Here is a 16155-nt window from a genome sequence, read left to right as displayed (position 1 = left end):
AGTGGGTATCTGACGAAGACCCCCCCTCTTGGATTTGACCACCGTAGGCTGGCTGGTACGAGAAGTCGCACATCGCACCCACTTCACCGGAAAACTTCGTCCGATATAAAAGTGATCGAGTACCCGAGTCTTGCGCTGCCAAGTCGTACCAAAAATCAAGGGAGCCAATCCGGATATCGACACCGCCCGCCCCCTTGGTATTTACCAACCAAGTCACAGCAAAAAAAAAAAAAAAGCCCGCGCCGCGCATCCTGCGGCTTCCGACCTGCATGTCTGCGACCCGATTTACCAGGGCGGCGAAGCCCCTCTGCCGATCCCTCGCCGTCAACCCCGTCAACCCCGCAGCCCGGCGCCGCTTCACCACCACACCCGTTCGCCGGGCCGCGACCGGCTCCGGCCCCGGCCCGAGCCCCCGAATTGCTCCCGGGTGGTCGCTTTCCGGCGTTTTTGCCATTGCTGCCGGCGCCGGCTTGCTCGGTTGGGTTGTGTCCGAAGCCCGGCATGGGACCCTCCCCGGTGCCGTGCTCTTAGACGGCCAGTTCCCAGGGCCCCGGTACGCTAGCTTGCGGGGGATGGAACAAGTACGTTGCCGTGCCGAACTTCTCGGTTGATGTGCTTCCCGATGCTGATAATTGGGATTTGTCTAGGCGCTAGAAGAGATTCGCCAAGAAATCAGTGAGGACATCATTTCCATTGAACCCGAGGATTTGCACGCCCATGGCTACTCCGAGTGGTCGACGGTCAACCCGGAGGGTCTACCGGTGGCCGTTGCGTATCCGCGGTCAACGGAGCAAGTATCGACTATCGCAAGGATTTGCCACAAGTACTGTGTGCCTATCATCCCCTATTCAGGAGGCTCCAGTCTCGAGGGCAACTTTTCCGCCCCGTTTGGCGGTATCAGCGTAGATTTTGCGTACATGGACCAGATCGTCCAGTTCAATAAGAATGATATGGACGTTGTGGTCCAGCCGAGCATCGGATGGCAGGACTTGAACGAACAGCTCGCCAAGATGAATAGCGGGCTCTTCTTCCCTATTGATCCTGGTACGAGCCAAGCTTCTCCTTTTGCTAAATGTTTTTCTTTTTCGCTTGCAGCATGATCGTGACTGACACCTTAGCTAGGCCCGAGCGCCAAAATCGGAGGGATGATTGGCACCAACTGTTCTGGTACCAATGCCGTCAAGTATGGGACGATGAAGGACTGGGTCATCAACCTAACAGTCGTCCTGGCCGATGGGACCGTAGTCAAGACGAGACGGCGCCCGCGGAAGTCCTCAGCCGGTTACAACCTCAACGGTCTCTTCGTCGGCTCCGAAGGTACCCTTGGTCTCGTCACCGAAGCGACGCTCAAGCTTGCTGTGATCCCGGAGGAATTCTCCGTCGCTGTTGTCACCTTCCCCTCTATTCGGGACGCTGCGTCCGCCGCCGCTGGGGTGATGCAGCAAGGTATTCCCGTGGCTGCTATGGAGATCATGGACGAGGTCCAGATGAAGGTTGTCAACATGGGCAAGGCGACCGCGCCGAGGGTCTGGAAGGAGATGCCCACCCTGTTCTTCAAATTCGCTGGTACAAAGGCGGGCGTCAAGGAGAACATTAACATGGTCCAGAAGATTACTAAAGCCAACAAGGGCAGCAACTTTGAGTTTGCGAAGGACGCGAGGGAGCAGAAGCTTCTTTGGTCTGCCCGGAAGGAATCTTTGTGGTCCATGCTCTCCCTGCGCAAGGAGGGTGAGGAAGTTTGTAAGTATCGACTGGGCATGTCATTTCCGACAATAGGGGCTGACTGTTTTTCTTTTTTTCTAGGGAGCACGGATGTAGCTGTGCCATTCAGCAGACTTGCCGACATCATCGAAGTCAGCAAGAAGGAAATGGACGATCTCGGTCTTTTTGCCAGCATCCTCGGCCATATTGGAGACGGCAATTTCCATGAGAGCATCATCTACAACCGGCAAGACCCAAAGGAAAGGGAGAAGGTCGAAGTCTGCGTCAAAAATATGGTAAAGAGGGCCTTAGATATGGAGGGCACTTGCACAGGCGAGCACTCTATTGGCTGGGGCAAGAAAGAGTCCCTTGTCTGGGAAGTTGGACACGACACTCTTGGGGTTATGGTTAGTTTTGAGCCCTGCGGTGGACTGGGTGTTATGCTGACATTTTTCACAGAAAGCCATCAAGGCGGCTCTGGATCCCAATTGGATCATGTTAGTCCCCTCTTTCATATCTAATTTGACAATCTACTAACGAAACATCTAGGAATCCCGGCAAAATTTTTGATAGACACCGGAAGTAAAATAAAGGGGGGTGGCTCTGAAGGGCCGACACAACAGTACCCCTGCATCTTGGATACACCTACACAGCATTGGGCAACCACATCTTGGAAAGTAGCATCGAAGAGCGGAGCACGGTTGTGGAAAAAGCGGAAAACAAAAGGAATTGCATTGCATTGGTGTGCTTGACCAAAAAAAAACAAGCAAACTTGAGCATTTTAGTGAGGTTACGAGGGTTAAAAGGCGCACAGCTCTGTCCAATTTGAGCTATTCCATTTATTTCTCCAATTTTGGGCGGGCATTTGCTGCTTTCATGTAACTGCATTTCTCAGAAGTCAGAATTGGCTAGCTAGCAGTGTTTGGATATTTACCTAGCTAGTCAAAACAAGAGGTGTGCCCCTGCCCCTTTTCCTGCTGTGGGCCATAACTTGCAAGTAACTAACAAGTGGGCAGAACGAGTTCAATTGATAGTATACTTGCTCCTCACATCCCTTTATTCACCAACTGCTCATACAATCTCTGAAGAGACCGGAGCCGCCCACCATCGAGCCTGGCGCTCAGGTTTATCGCAGAGACTCGGCACCTCCGCTACACAACACATGTCCCAAGAACCTGTTGTCGGGATCAGCCAGTGTTCAGCACACGCCACTCATTTAGATTCACCTGCTTTTCTACACAGGTAGTTACCCGTCAGTTAACTTCGAGGAGTGATTATGCAGAAGGGCATTGGATAGGATAGGGTCCGTGCCCAACGCCATCCTTTCAGTGGTATGTTGAGATCCCATATTGGAAGGAACGAGCCTTTTTGCCCCTCCAATTGCTTTTCCTCCTGCCTTTGTTCTCTGCCTAAGGTACCTGAGGTTTCTAAGATAAAGCACCGAGCCTGAAATCTAATCCACAAACTTTACCCGATCAAGGGACGGAACAGCAGCTCGCTGTCTCCCGACCGGATTTCATCTGGAACCAGGCAAACATCCGACAGATATGCATGCAGCGTCCCGTCGGACATTTCACGATAGTCAGCTAAATACCATACGGTTTGGCTTGCGGTTGCATTGGGCCAAACAAGTCGGCACTCGAGGTACCCAATCCTGTGTTTTGCAATTTTCGCTCATACTCTTTTGTTTTCCGTGGGCACTAACCACTGTGCCTTGAACCTTTTAGCCTTCCTGACTCTACTTGGCCCGGCTTTCAACGACTCGGCATGGTTTTAACTTCTGTTCCCGCTTGCTTAACATTACAGTGAACGCCGGATGGGATCACTCATTCGCCGAACTGTCTCGAAGGCACCTCTCAACAAGGCTCACGGGTTGGCCCGGTCCTCCGCTACCAATTGCCTTCGGCTGAGGCGATTAGTCCGTCACTGGCCCGTTCACTGCCTGTGTTTTATATTTTCAACTCGCCCGTCATCTTTCGCTCTGGCTTCTAGCAGTTCATCCCCCCTCTCTCCATCCCCTCACCGCCCCAACGATATTTCGACCTATAACATCTTGCTGTGGGGAATAAGGTATGTGTTTACCCTCCTGTCATTAGTATTTCGCCGCCAATTCTCTCTCCTTCCGTCAAAGCGAAGCACTTTACTGGCTGGTGCTGGCCTTTCCTGAGCTTGAAATTGGTTTTTTTCTTCATCGAACTGCTCGGTGTTTCCCCGAGTTTGCGCCTTGCTAATATTTTCTACCCTCAAAGTAGGAAGAAGACTTCGCCCCAGAAGACTCCCATCGAGAAACCTTGTGGTGTCTTTAGGTCTTTCTCTCCGTTTTTTCGTATTCGACCAGGCACTCAGATCCAATGGAAAACCCCACAAACGGTAGTTTCCAACACCTTTTGGTGAAGGGCGCACAGAACGGGCGTGTACAGGCACAACACCGCCGTGGAGCTGCTACACCCTTTCCAAGGAATGATACTCCTCACTGGCGACAGAATGAGCCAGCCTCTCTAGGCCGAGGACCCGGGCGATCTCCAAGGCCAACTGCTCAAGTGTTGAGAAGCCTTCTGCCCCCAACTAGACCCCAATCTAGGCAACGCTCACCCCAAGCCATGCAGCCTGCTACGGTATTTCCCCAGGGGTGGGCTTCAAGCAAGAGTGCCACTATGGTCATCAGACCGATCCCAGAGAACGCGACCCCTTGGGATATCCAACAGTTCTTTAGCAGATTCGGAAATGTGGCTTTTGTTGAAGTTAGCAGCACCGCAACAAACCCTCATAGAGCTGCGAAAATTCGGTTCGAGCCACCGCCAACAGATCTCAGTTTCTTTCACCAAGGCAAATGTAGGCTCTACATCAATGGATCGGTAACGTGGGTGGCAGTCGAATTCACCAAGAACTCTCTCCAGCAACCTACTTGGACTACAGTGTCCGGAAACGTTTGCCCCGTCTCCCTAGATCTCAAACCTGAGAAGCTCACATTCGGCATCTTGACCAACCCGACGAACTTCATGCCCAAAAAAGACTTAATCAATCTGAAAGGGAGCTTGGAGATGAAATTAACTGCGGATTTTCGGAGAATGAAACTCTTCATTCACTTCCCACTCTTCGTTAATAACCAGCAGCAATACTACCGCTTCGATATCAAATTTGGTATCATCCGGGGCATCTATGAAGCGGCCACGAGGCAAGGGACATTAGCTGTTGTTCTGTCCCTTGCTGACCCCCCTGTGGTATGGAAGAAACAAAGGAATTCGAATAAGGATGCCTGGGACGGCCGGTCGGTCTGGGATGAAGAGGAGTTGTGGTATCGTGCAGTCGAAATCAAGCCCGATTCTCAGCGCCCCTTGGCGGAGCCAGTGTCCCTTGATGAAAAGCCCAAAGTCATCGATCTGGGTCATTGGACAACTTATTGGATGGAGTTTACCAAATCCAGTGAGGATGCGTGGACCACTATCAAGACACATCTCAGGGATTGGAACGTCAACACAGAGGCTGGTACCAAAGTTAAGCGTATTGAAGCGCGCGACCCGGAACTTTGGGGCCTGCTGGCTGACCCCGACTACACCACCCTCAATGCTCAGTCTCCGTGGGACAGCCACCTCGCTCTACTTTCAACTGCGACAAACGTTTCACTGCCTTACGAGGTTCGGTATCAGTTAGAGGTTTGCGTTTCTCGTGGTATCATCAGCGAGTATGCCATAGGCCGCGAGTTTCTTGAGAAACTAGCGGAACTATCAACCCCAGATGGGCTGGGCCTCAACCGGGCCCGACTACTTCTCGAGTATGCCGCAGACGAAGGAAAGCCCATTTACGACCCTCTGAAGCTTTTGACAGATCGGGATGCTTTGACTTACTGCCCAACAACGCTGCATATTCCGGACTACTGCGCGCTGATTCGCAAAGTGACGATCACGCCGACCCGGATTATTTTCAGCACTCCCACCGTGGAGACAACCAACCGTGTAGTGCGGCAATACCACCGGGTTCGTGACTACTTCATCCGCGTGCAGTTCATCGATGAGGTGATGGATGGAAGAATCAGGGCCTCGGATGCCGACCGGGACGATGAGTTATACGCTCGGGTTTGCCGGGTCATGACGCAGGGTATCAGGATGGGCAAGTGGCACTGGAAGTTCCTTGCCTTTGGAAACTCGCAAATCAGGGAGTCCGGTGCCTTTTTCTTTTGCGAGCCGGAGGATCGCCTCATAACTTGCGGCTCGATACGTCAGTGGATGGGAAATTTCGACCACATTTCATCAGTGGCAAAGCTTGCTGCTCGGCTGGGGCAATGCTTTTCCACAACTCGCCTTTTGCGCAGCATCTCGTCGCCGATGATTGTCAAAATCAGTGATATCGAAACCGATGACGGATTTTGTTTCACAGATGGAGTGGGGAAGATTTCCCCTCCCCTGGCGGGCCTCATATCTGAGGCATGGAAACTCGACCGACCTCCTTCAGCGTTCCAATTTCGAATGGGGGGTTGCAAGGGCGTGCTCGTGGATTGGCCAGATGCCAAGGGCCTCGAAGTTCACGTTCGTCCGTCCCAGGAGAAGTTCTCCGCCGTGTATAATGGCTTGGAGATCATCCGGTGTTCTCAGTTTACTTGCCCGACCTTGAATCGGCAAATAATCCTGATCCTTTCTTGCTTGGGAGTCCCTGATGAAGTTTTTACCGACATGATGGCGGCCCAAATCGCTGACTACGACATTGCCAGGACGGACATGAGCAAAGCCGTGGAGTTACTCAGTACTCATGTGGATGAGAATATGACGACTACGACAATTGCGACGATGGTCTTGAACGGGTTCATGGACACCGAAGAGCCTTTTGTCAAAACGCTACTTCAGCTGTGGAGGTCTTGGTCCATCAAAGGCCTCAAGGAAAAGGCAAAGCTGCATGTCGAGCAGGGAGCCTTTGTGCTAGGCTGTGCGGATGAGACCGGGGCATTGAGAGGACATTCACGGGCAATCGAGGGCCGAGGGAACGTCCCTAGGAATTGTTTGCCTCAGATATTCATCCAAGTCCCTGACCCTGAAGATCGAGGTACATACAAAGTTATCACCGGCATCTGCATAGTCGGACGGAACCCATCACTGCACCCGGGCGATATTCGAGTGGTTGAAGCAGTCGACGTCCCTCACCTGCGTCATCTTCGGGATGTAGTGGTCTTCCCATTGAAAGGGGACAGGGACGTTCCAAGTATGTGCTCAGGTGGTGATCTTGACGGAGATGACTTCTTCGTGATATGGGATCCCAAACTGCTGCCGCGCGAGTGGGGCCATCCTCCCATGAACTACAGCGCGCCGGAGCCGCTCACGGAATCGAAAACGTCAATTGCTAAGAGCTTAGCCTTCTTTTTCGTCCTGTTCATGAAGAACGATAGGCTGCCGCTGATTGCACATGCCCATCTTGCCACGGCCGATTTTGAACCTGAAGGAGCGAAGCATCCAAAATGTAAGTAACAGAACTTGTTTCGTGCGGAACGGGGCTAATCGTGTTGTCTGCACAGGTTTGGAACTTGCCAACCTGCACTCAACGGCCGTTGACTACGTCAAGACTGGGATTCCAGCCGAGTGGAACAAGAAGCTTGCCCCCCGGAAATATCCCCATTTCATGGAGAAACACAAAAACATGTCATACCATTCAATGGGCGTTCTTGGGAAGCTCTACGACATGATCGACAAGGATGTCTTTGACAACAGGGACAACTACAAGCTGCGATTCGACGACCGTATTCTCAAACGATATCACCTGAGCAATGCCCTCCTCAAAGCTGCCAGGAAGATTAAAACGCAATACGACATCTCCATTCGCAGGATCATGGGTCAGCTCGAGATCCGGACCGAGTTTGAAGTTTGGACTACATTTGTCCTTACCAAACCTCGTATTGGGTCGGACTATAAGGTCCAGGAGAAAGTTGGCCGTGAGGCGGCGGGTCTGAAGGCGCAATTTCGCGGTACCTGCCTGAAAGCGGTTGAGGAACATGGGTTCAACAAGCTGGAGTTTGTTGCCGCCATGTACACGGTTACGTGGGAGGAAACGCGCATCGCCCTCCACGAAGCTCGCCAGCCCCATGTGCTCCCCGACGGCACCATCGGCCGACGCCGGATCACGGCACGGTCCATGCCACTACTTAGCTTTCCATGGTTGTTCCCTGATGACCTGGGGAAAATTGCCCTGAACACAGAGAAGTTGCCGGATTTGAAGGATCTGGGGGTTAGCCTCCCCTCGGCGGGTTCGAAGGTCAGCGGAGCGGATATTGCAAAGGCGGAGAGGGAATTCGGCATCGAGGGCATGGAGTACACCAAGACGAGCGATGGCCGGTTCATCCACCGTGGCGAAGTCCTTCATTTGTTCCGTCATCAGGACGATGGCGATGACCAAGAGTTCTTCTTCGAGGACGATGAACCCGACCTTACTCCACCAGAGCTTAACGATTCCGAGGCGATGCCGGAGAGTCCCCAAGAGACCCCAAAGGGAGACGACGGATTTCCAGACCTCCTGGATTTGGATTTTACGCCGTTCATTGATTTCAAGCCCATTACACCTACAATATCCCCTCCTTTCGGGGAGGTGTTGTCTCCTAAGCACATTGCATCCCCGGAAGTCTCTCCTTTTGGGGCGGTGTTGTCCCCCAAGCTTGTGCAAGAAAAGGTGACCGAACCGTCCAAACCAGGTTCCATCATCCAGAATTCCGCTGGAAGTAGCCCCACCGCTGATACTAGTCTCCTCTCGTTCGAAGACATGGAGTCGTCGTCCATTGAGTACATCCCAATGCCTGCTCATGGCTCTGCAGGCTGGGGCTTGGGCCCGGGCTTCAACGGTGCGAGGCTCACCGCTGCTGAGTTATGGGGACATGATAACTCGTATCCCAACGGAGATTTGAGCAGCAACGGTGGTACGAATCAGGTGATGGGTGGTGTCGAAAGCCATCTAAATGGCGCTAAGAAAGTGCCTCAGGAGGAGAAGGACGGTCGAGCCCCGCGACAAGACAAAAACAGCCATTTGAACGGGCTTAACAACCCCTTTACCTCTCCCAATGACATCCTTGGGAATGGTGGGCAGACGGGAGAGCAGAAAGCGGGAGACAGCAAGGAAGAATCCGACTCGGATGGGGAGATTGTTTACGAGGAAGACATCATCGAGATCGCCGCTGAGACTATGCTGGAGAAGGCCGCGCGGTTTGCTTAACCCTACGGACGGGAAGCGGGAATACGTTGGAAGTGATGTACGCATGAGATGTGAGCGTTGCGTGTTTTGTAATTTATCTAGACGCGCTCTGGCTGGGCGAGGTCTGGGGGCTGTTGACTTCGGGGGGGCTGAGGGACAGTATCCCCGTTGGGGTTGCTTCACTTCGGCAAAGAGTTGCCTAGAAGGGGCTAGATAAAAGTGTGCGATAGTTTCCAAGCTAGCTTCAAATCGATGGTTTTTCCGCTACACGAACTCCATAACATCTAGAAAGGGCCGTTAAGTGCTTCATCTCCATACATGAACTCGGATTTGACTAAACCCTTTCCCACTTAGCCACCCGTTCGCGTGAGAACACCCCCCTACCTCTTAACACACAAATCCGTCCTAATAACCCACTTCTCCCCACCCGTAACCTCCCTTCCCTCATGCTACAACATAGACGTAAGCGGGATGATGACGGGGTGGTATGTACCGAACTCAACAAGTCGAAAAGGTATTGTATGTATTGTTTGTAACTTACCAGCATACAATCGTGCCCATGCTTATGCAGCAATAACATGCCTGTCTCGAGGGTGACGGCAATTTCTTCTTTGGCGGTGCGTCGGTCGTGGGGGTAGAAGACTGTTTCGCCACCGGTGCTGTCGAGGTCGGTTAGTGGACTGGGGGGGAGGGTAATATTGATATCAAGAGGGGGGGGGGTAGGTAGCAGGGAGTGGGTTAGGGTTGTGGGAATTGGTTGCTGGGGTCTTCGGTGTTGGTGTTGGTTGTCGTTGTTGGGTGCTGCTTACCAGCCGTCGGCGGCAGAGGTTAGGTACAGGAGGAGAGTCCAGGTTGTGCGGGCTGGGATGGGGGAGGTGCCGGTTTCGGGTTTGAGGGAGACGTTGTTGGAGTCGTCGTCTAAGGGGTGAGGAGGGCTAAGTTAAGATCCCGTGTCGGGGGTGACGGGGTAGGGGGTAGGAGATACATACAGTGAGCGTCAAAGAACTGGCCGGGAGTGTAGCGGTAGATGCGGATGTTGGGGTTGAGGCCGAGGACCTCCCCGTTCCTTTTGGGAGTTATTTCGTCAGTTCTGTTTCGATGCTTGGTCTGAGAAAGTGTGTGTATGAGAACTGCATACCACAACCGCTTAAACTCTTCACTCAAAAGCGCCTCCTTCAACCCCGTCTCGGTCCATAACCTGTGCGCAAACTTGGGATCGTCGATCTGAAAGCGGTCGTTCACCCTCACGGCCTCGCCGCGCTTGGGCTTGCCGGGGGTTGTGGTGAGGGGCAGGCCCCGGAGAAAAGTTACGTAGTCCCTGCATAGGGAACGTGGGAAAAAGGATCGGAAAACGACCACTTTGTCCTTCACTAGAGACTCGAGCGTGAGGTCTACCACGGGTAGAGGGGGTTTGAACGCCGGCCAGGAGGGGGTCGCCGTTGGGGTGGCTGGAGCTGCTGGGGCTGTTGATGGCGGTTGGGCGGGGGCTTTGGACTGTTTGGTTTTGGCCATATTTGGGGTTTGGAGGGCGGGTGGTCTTGGTGTGGTTTGTGAGAATGGAACGGGGTTGTCGTTGAGTTGGTGGCATGAAGTTGATGTGGGTGGTTCACTGTTCAGGGCAGGGGACATGATAGGCCCTGTAACTTTCTCAACTCAGCGCCGCATTGGGTGCTGTAAATTACAGGTATCGTACCTATATTTTGGACTTTTGAACTCCACACAACCTGGAATCACAAACAACAACCGGATATCATACTATCTTATACCTCTCCTTCATAATTACAAAAAGCTATCTTCTGAACCTTAATAATCTCTTTTGGGCCTAAACTGTCGTGGCTTTTTGGAGAGTCGATGTCCGTGAGCATGAGGTTGACTGCCGTTCCTGGAGATAAATCCCTGCTCGCCAAGACCCCTCACCTTGGGGCCAGGCCCACACTCCCGCGCTGGAACGGTAGTCCTTCACAATGGGTGGTCACATTAAGCCTCGTCAGTATTTTTTTCTCTTGCAGCAACCTCAAAACAACAAACTCAAATCTGTGTTCTAGACTCTTACATCCCCCGACCATTTTTCTAGTAGACTTAGAAGCTCTTACGATCGTTTCATTTCTTATGCGGTCGCACGTATTTTCCCCTTAAACGCCCGCAACCATGCCAATTCTTTCATATTTGTTAGGCTCGCTGGCCGGCGTGAACCCAAGAGACACCAAGACAACAACAGCCCCCACACAGGCATCATCCACCCCAATAGGAGGGCCGACTTCACCATCGATCACACCAACATCCACATCACCATCATCAGGGCCACCAGGAGGCACCCAACAAGACCCCCCACCCCCCTCGCAAACCCTCAACCTCCGAGACCACTACCTCTCCCGCCGCTCCCTCCGCCAATTCACCCTCTTCGCCGCCGGCACCACCTTCTTCTACCTCTCCGTCCTCATCTCCCGGCGCGCCGTCGCCCGACACAAACTTGCAGCCCGCCTCAAATTCTACGAACCCAACCACCAATCCACCTTTCACAGTCTCGCCGCCCTGGGGAAAGAGCCCCCCCCGCTCAAGAAGGATCCCCTCGTGGCGTTTGAGGCGCTGAATCTGGCGACGCTGAATACCATGGCGTTTGCGGTGATGGCGGCGGGCGGGGTGTCGTGGGGGTTGGATATTGCGGATTTGGAGGATTTGAGGAGGTATGCGAGGAGGACGGTGGTGCAGGTGGGGGAGGGAGAGAGGGATGAGGAGGCGGAGAGGGAGGTGGCGGAGTGGGTGGCGAGGACTTTTGGGATTGAGGAGAGGAAGAAGGGGGAAGAAAGCGGAGACGGGGAGGGGGAGAATGGGGGTGGTGATGGGGGTAGTGGGAAGGGGGGTTTGGAGGAAGGGAAATAGGGAGGGTGTTCCTGGGCTGGGGGAGATGTTTCCCGGGCCGATGATGATGATATGATGGTGGGCGTTGTCTGGTATGGCCCGCTGCATGAAGTAGGCTGGTGGTCTATGGAGGGCGTTCAAGGACGTACAATACGGAGGATATGGGTTACTAAAACGGGTGCAAGACGGGATAGAGCCATCTAGAGCTTCCAATGTACATTACCTCTCTTCTCTTTCTCGAAATATCCCATGCCAACGGGCTCGACGTGGGTTGGCTGTACTATATTGATGACTGCCTTATTTCGAATCATAAATGCATCGAGAAAATATCAACTCGGATGCTGTTGTTTGTAGAAGTGGCGATACGCGAAACATGCTTCGTACCTTTGTGTTCCACGTTTGTCGGTTCGGGCGCTCGAGTTCCGGGCCGGACCGATGCCCCGCACCGGGTTCCCGTTCCGTCATAATCTCAACTTTCGGATCTCGCCCATTACATTCTTTTGTACTCTTCCCAACAGTATCACTCATCAATAGCTCTTTCTCTCCCCCAGAGAACCCACACATCCCGTCCTATTTTATAAACAACAACTATCTCCCCAAAGACAATGAAGACCGAAGTCGAAGTCGAAGTCGAAGTCGAAGCCCAAGTCCGATCCTGGGGATTCTCCCACGTCTTCACCTGGACCGACAGCGCCAGCGCCTGTAAGCCAAGACCCATCTACCTATCCCAACCCCCCAATTCCAGATCTGCCACACAGGTTCATTCCCATTCTTACTTACATTCTCACCCAAGACTACCCACCTCACTCCCATTCCAGCCTCACCACCCACGTCATCCTTCGCGGGCAGCTCACTATCGCCTACCCGGAAGACGGCGATGCTGAACAGCGGAAGGTGAGGACTACGTATGAGGTTGGCGACAGGGTTGATGTGGATGCTGGCAGGGTGCACGAGGTGTGGATGGGGGGCGAGGGGTGTACGTATGTTATTGGGGAATGAGTATGTACGGTACCTACGTCTGGGGGAGATGTGAGGCGAGATGGGTGGGAGGCTGGTATATTACCGCAGCCTCCTAGACCACATCTGAATATTTCTTTCGAGCTCGATTACTCTAAGTTTGCGAGTGTAGAAGTGAAGTGGACGGCCACTCCGCCATCGACATCTGGTTTTCTGGCCTGTTGCCCTGCAACATGGTGCTTTTTTTCTCAGGGATCTATACATCCTACAAACAAAGCATAAGCAGCCCACATACGGTTCTACAACGACTGAGTACGCGGCGACTTAATGGAAAGGCAAGGGAGTTATGTCAAGCGCCGGAACGAAGCCGGGAACGACACATAACAAGTACCCCCCGGTCCAAGCTTGTTTCCATCTCAACAGAAACCACTCGGTAGTTCAAGGGTTGTGTTTGCAAGGAGCCGAGCTGCCGCTTCCGATGTTACTTGATTGCTACCTGCCACAGTAGGCGCGGAGAGTTCCGTATCGGGGAGGCTGGGAACTCAGCGAGGGGGTGATAGGAAACGAGTGAATGGATCGAAGGAAAAGAAGTTTCAAGGATTTGACCTCCTTTGTTTCGACCTGTTGCAACCCCGTGGGGATGCGGGGGAGGAACGGTCAGCGTTTCATCCGAGACGCGCGATCTTTTTAATGATTCGCGTGGAAGATGAGGGTTCCTTTTTATCTCTTTAGAAGCCACTGCGGGTTAGCTGTCAGTGAAGTCGAAGCAGACAAAAATTAAGTCGAATCAATGGTTCGTTGACCGGTAGTGTCGAAAGGCGCTGGCGCATCGTTTCGGGCCGGGTCGTGGAAACGTAACCCACACTATTTCCACCCGCTGCGAGCTGCTCGCTTCGTTATGCGAGGGATATATCTGTGGCTGGTATACGCCTCGAGGATCAAGCACGGGTTTAACGTAACATTTTGTACCGTAACAGCCGTTTCCCATAAGACTGGACTATTAAAGACCGGGGGGGGGGGGGACACTGTCCTATTTGACCGGACCAAATGCGGCGGCGGCTTCGGAGTCCGGTTGGCCTCACATCATGTCAAAGGCATTTTGCCGCCATTTTTTGACGGTTTCGTCATTTATGCAGCCGCGTCTCAAGCCGCCAATCAAGCAGGGTAAGATGAGCACCCCGCTCCCAGAATACGGTTGAGTTTGATTTCAGGAGCAGAATGGAGAGCCTTTCGCCGCGGTCTTGAGTCGTGGGTCTTGGCGGCCTTGCGATCCTGGATTGTTGATCAACACCAATGATGTCAACACACTGACCGAGGTGAGGCGGGCATCGTGGGCTGGTTGTTCGTTGGCCGGAACCCTAGTCCGGTGTGGAGAGCGACTGCGGATTTGCCGGGCGGCGCCGAGCTTCCCACGCAAGCCACGTTCCATGAACGCTAGCGTGAAATGTTAAATGGTGGAACTGCTGTTGTCTCGCAGGCACGCAGGATGAACGGATGGAATCTGTGGGGCTTTCGTGGATGTCATTCATGCAGGTTTAAACTTGGCGATCACTCCAAGTCGATGCATGGCAAGACCATAACTAACGTTAGTCTGAGTGAGAGCGTCTTCGTGACACTCCCCAAAATCAAAGAACCTATCACTCGTCAAGATAAATACTCCCTTGCCCCTTTAGGTAAAGGAACATGCCAGAAATACCACAAGCGTTGCCTGTTGCGCTCTCCGTTGTGTTTCAGTGGTCGCCGCCGGCACCTGTCGATCCGCCCGGCCCGGCGGCTGTGATGTTTCTGTGCTGTTGTCTGTGAGGCGCTGGTCATACCCGATCCGAGCAAGCCGCCTGGCTGGTACTGACACTCGACGGCAACGTTTACCTTGGGACCCCACCACCAACTCGTCTTCCGAGAGGATCGCTGGGTTCCCATCAAGAGAGGGTTATTCCCTTCGTTCTCAACCGGTGAGGATTCTGACGGGTCCCCATGTGCATGTGTAGGTTCAGATCCAGGTAAGTCCTCATGGCGATTGCCGGAGCGTGTGAAAGGTCCCGTTGCAAAAAGTGTGGCCCAATCCTTGTCTTTCGGAAATGGAAGCACACTTACGTGTATTGGAGTTTTAGCATTGTGTTGTTTCTGATCCCCGCATTGGAGGTTTATCAACTCTCTTTTTCGAGCCAACCCTGGTCGAGCTGCATTTTTGAATGTCCGTGCTGCATTTGCGGGGTCATCGGAGAGGGAATGCTGATGGGTTCCTGTCACATATCCATTTGAATTGGTTGATGGCCGGGAGAGGTGGATTTTGACGGCCCCTCAGGTCTGTCCATTGTCAACCTGGGCCTCACGAACTCTCGGCATGTCCGATTATTGTGCCCTTCCGGTGACCGTGTCTGGTGTGTGTCTGCTCCGTGTACGCATCCATACCCAAAACCCATGGCGGCGAGCCGAGAACCGACTACACTATAGAGTAGCGTTCGTACGCTCACGCGGTTTGGCTACACTACAGCATGTAGAGCTGAGACAAGATCACAAAGTGCATATTGAGCACACTAGCCCGGTGTCTGAAAAACTCGACCGTTTCGAAGACATCTTGCGGGCGTGAAGGCGGATTACGCCATGTTGAAGGACCGCGGTGCCCAGCCAAGCCGGTTTCCAAAAGCGACTTCCAGTTCGTTGTCGACCGTCATCACCGGAAATCCCGAAGTGCGCGAAAAGTGGGAAAAGCCAGTCTTGTTTTTGCTAGCTTGGCCGGGCTTCCTTGCGTGTCGCCTTGTCCCAATCCCGGCCGGAGCCGAAATCACCAGGACGGGATGTCGTAATTGAACGCCCCGTAGGATTCGGGACGGCGTCGGAGGAAACGCTGTGGCCGTACCATTGTTGTTAAACGAGTACCGGTGCTTATTGACGTCCGAATTTGGCAGCTTTGCTCCTTTGCGGAAGCGATGAGGTTTGCCTTTGAAAAGAAGTCAGACTCGAGTAACCCTCTCGAGCCAGAGTTAGCGAAAATCCCAGACAATCGATAGATCGGAGATCGAGAACTCCACTCTTTCATTTCGCAGCCGCGCTAAGTCGCTTCGGGATAACGTGATGTCCTCTGGTGGGCTCCACCTCCGGATCGGGTCCTGCAGCGTTGCAGCGGGTCCCACATGCACATTCCGTGCTTGCCTGGAACAACCCTGCTCGACGGACAAGACGCATGCAGTTGATGTAACATCCAAGACTTAGAAATCGACAAGCGACTTGTTTCCGGCCCCCTTGCGTCGTGGAGTTGTGGAAGGGGATTCTGATCTCACTTCGTCTCATCTCATCGGTTCTCCTCTCTCTTCGCACAGCTCATGAGTTCGTGGAGGTCCTGACCGAGTGAAACATCGAGAAACAGCAATTGGGCCCTGCAAGCCCGGGATGTGCTGCATTTTCTTTCTTTTGTTGTTTTTTTGATTGATGTCCCCGGGCCCCGACCATCATCATTACCACCTTTTTTTCCTGGCC

General features: G+C 53.2%; 5 protein-coding genes across 5 annotated transcripts; 4 read left to right on the top strand and 1 right to left on the bottom strand.

Moving 5' to 3' along the window:
• Positions 1–269: 269 nt before the first annotated feature.
• C8A04DRAFT_35807 (FAD-linked oxidase-like protein) lies at positions 270–2287 on the top strand (the record flags this gene model as incomplete). Its single annotated transcript, XM_062783307.1, has 6 exons — positions 270–581; positions 648–1044; positions 1123–1740; positions 1804–2108; positions 2161–2198; positions 2251–2287. The coding sequence occupies 6 exons, from the start codon at positions 270–272 to the stop codon at positions 2285–2287; spliced, it is 1707 nt and encodes a 568-aa protein (XP_062638677.1).
• A 1765-nt stretch (positions 2288–4052) lies between these two features.
• On the top strand, positions 4053–8883 carry C8A04DRAFT_35806 (RNA dependent RNA polymerase-domain-containing protein; the record flags this gene model as incomplete). Its single annotated transcript, XM_062783306.1, has 2 exons — positions 4053–7146; positions 7202–8883. 2 exons carry the CDS (start codon positions 4053–4055, stop codon positions 8881–8883), a joined length of 4776 nt encoding a protein of 1591 aa, XP_062638676.1.
• A 359-nt stretch (positions 8884–9242) lies between these two features.
• On the bottom strand, positions 9243–10374 carry C8A04DRAFT_35805 (putative prolyl 4-hydroxylase 4; the record flags this gene model as incomplete). The annotated part of the gene is made up of 5 exons (XM_062783305.1): positions 9243–9311; positions 9404–9521; positions 9672–9780; positions 9852–9928; positions 10001–10374. 5 exons carry the CDS (start codon positions 10372–10374, stop codon positions 9243–9245), a joined length of 747 nt encoding a protein of 248 aa, XP_062638675.1.
• A 636-nt stretch (positions 10375–11010) lies between these two features.
• Positions 11011–11742, top strand: C8A04DRAFT_26808 (uncharacterized protein; the record flags this gene model as incomplete). The annotated part of the gene is made up of 1 exon (XM_062780055.1): positions 11011–11742. One exon carries the CDS (start codon positions 11011–11013, stop codon positions 11740–11742), a length of 732 nt encoding a protein of 243 aa, XP_062638674.1.
• Positions 11743–12326: 584 nt separating this feature from the next.
• On the top strand, positions 12327–12720 carry C8A04DRAFT_26807 (uncharacterized protein; the record flags this gene model as incomplete). The annotated part of the gene is made up of 2 exons (XM_062780054.1): positions 12327–12423; positions 12515–12720. The coding sequence occupies 2 exons, from the start codon at positions 12327–12329 to the stop codon at positions 12718–12720; spliced, it is 303 nt and encodes a 100-aa protein (XP_062638673.1).
• Positions 12721–16155: the final 3435 nt, after the last annotated feature.

The sequence above is a fragment of the Dichotomopilus funicola genome (genome assembly GCF_033296635.1).
Source record: "Dichotomopilus funicola strain CBS 141.50 unplaced genomic scaffold C8A04scaffold_16, whole genome shotgun sequence".
Classification (NCBI taxonomy): domain Eukaryota; kingdom Fungi; phylum Ascomycota; class Sordariomycetes; order Sordariales; family Chaetomiaceae; genus Dichotomopilus; species Dichotomopilus funicola.
This window is presented reverse-complemented; position numbering and strand designations above follow the sequence as displayed.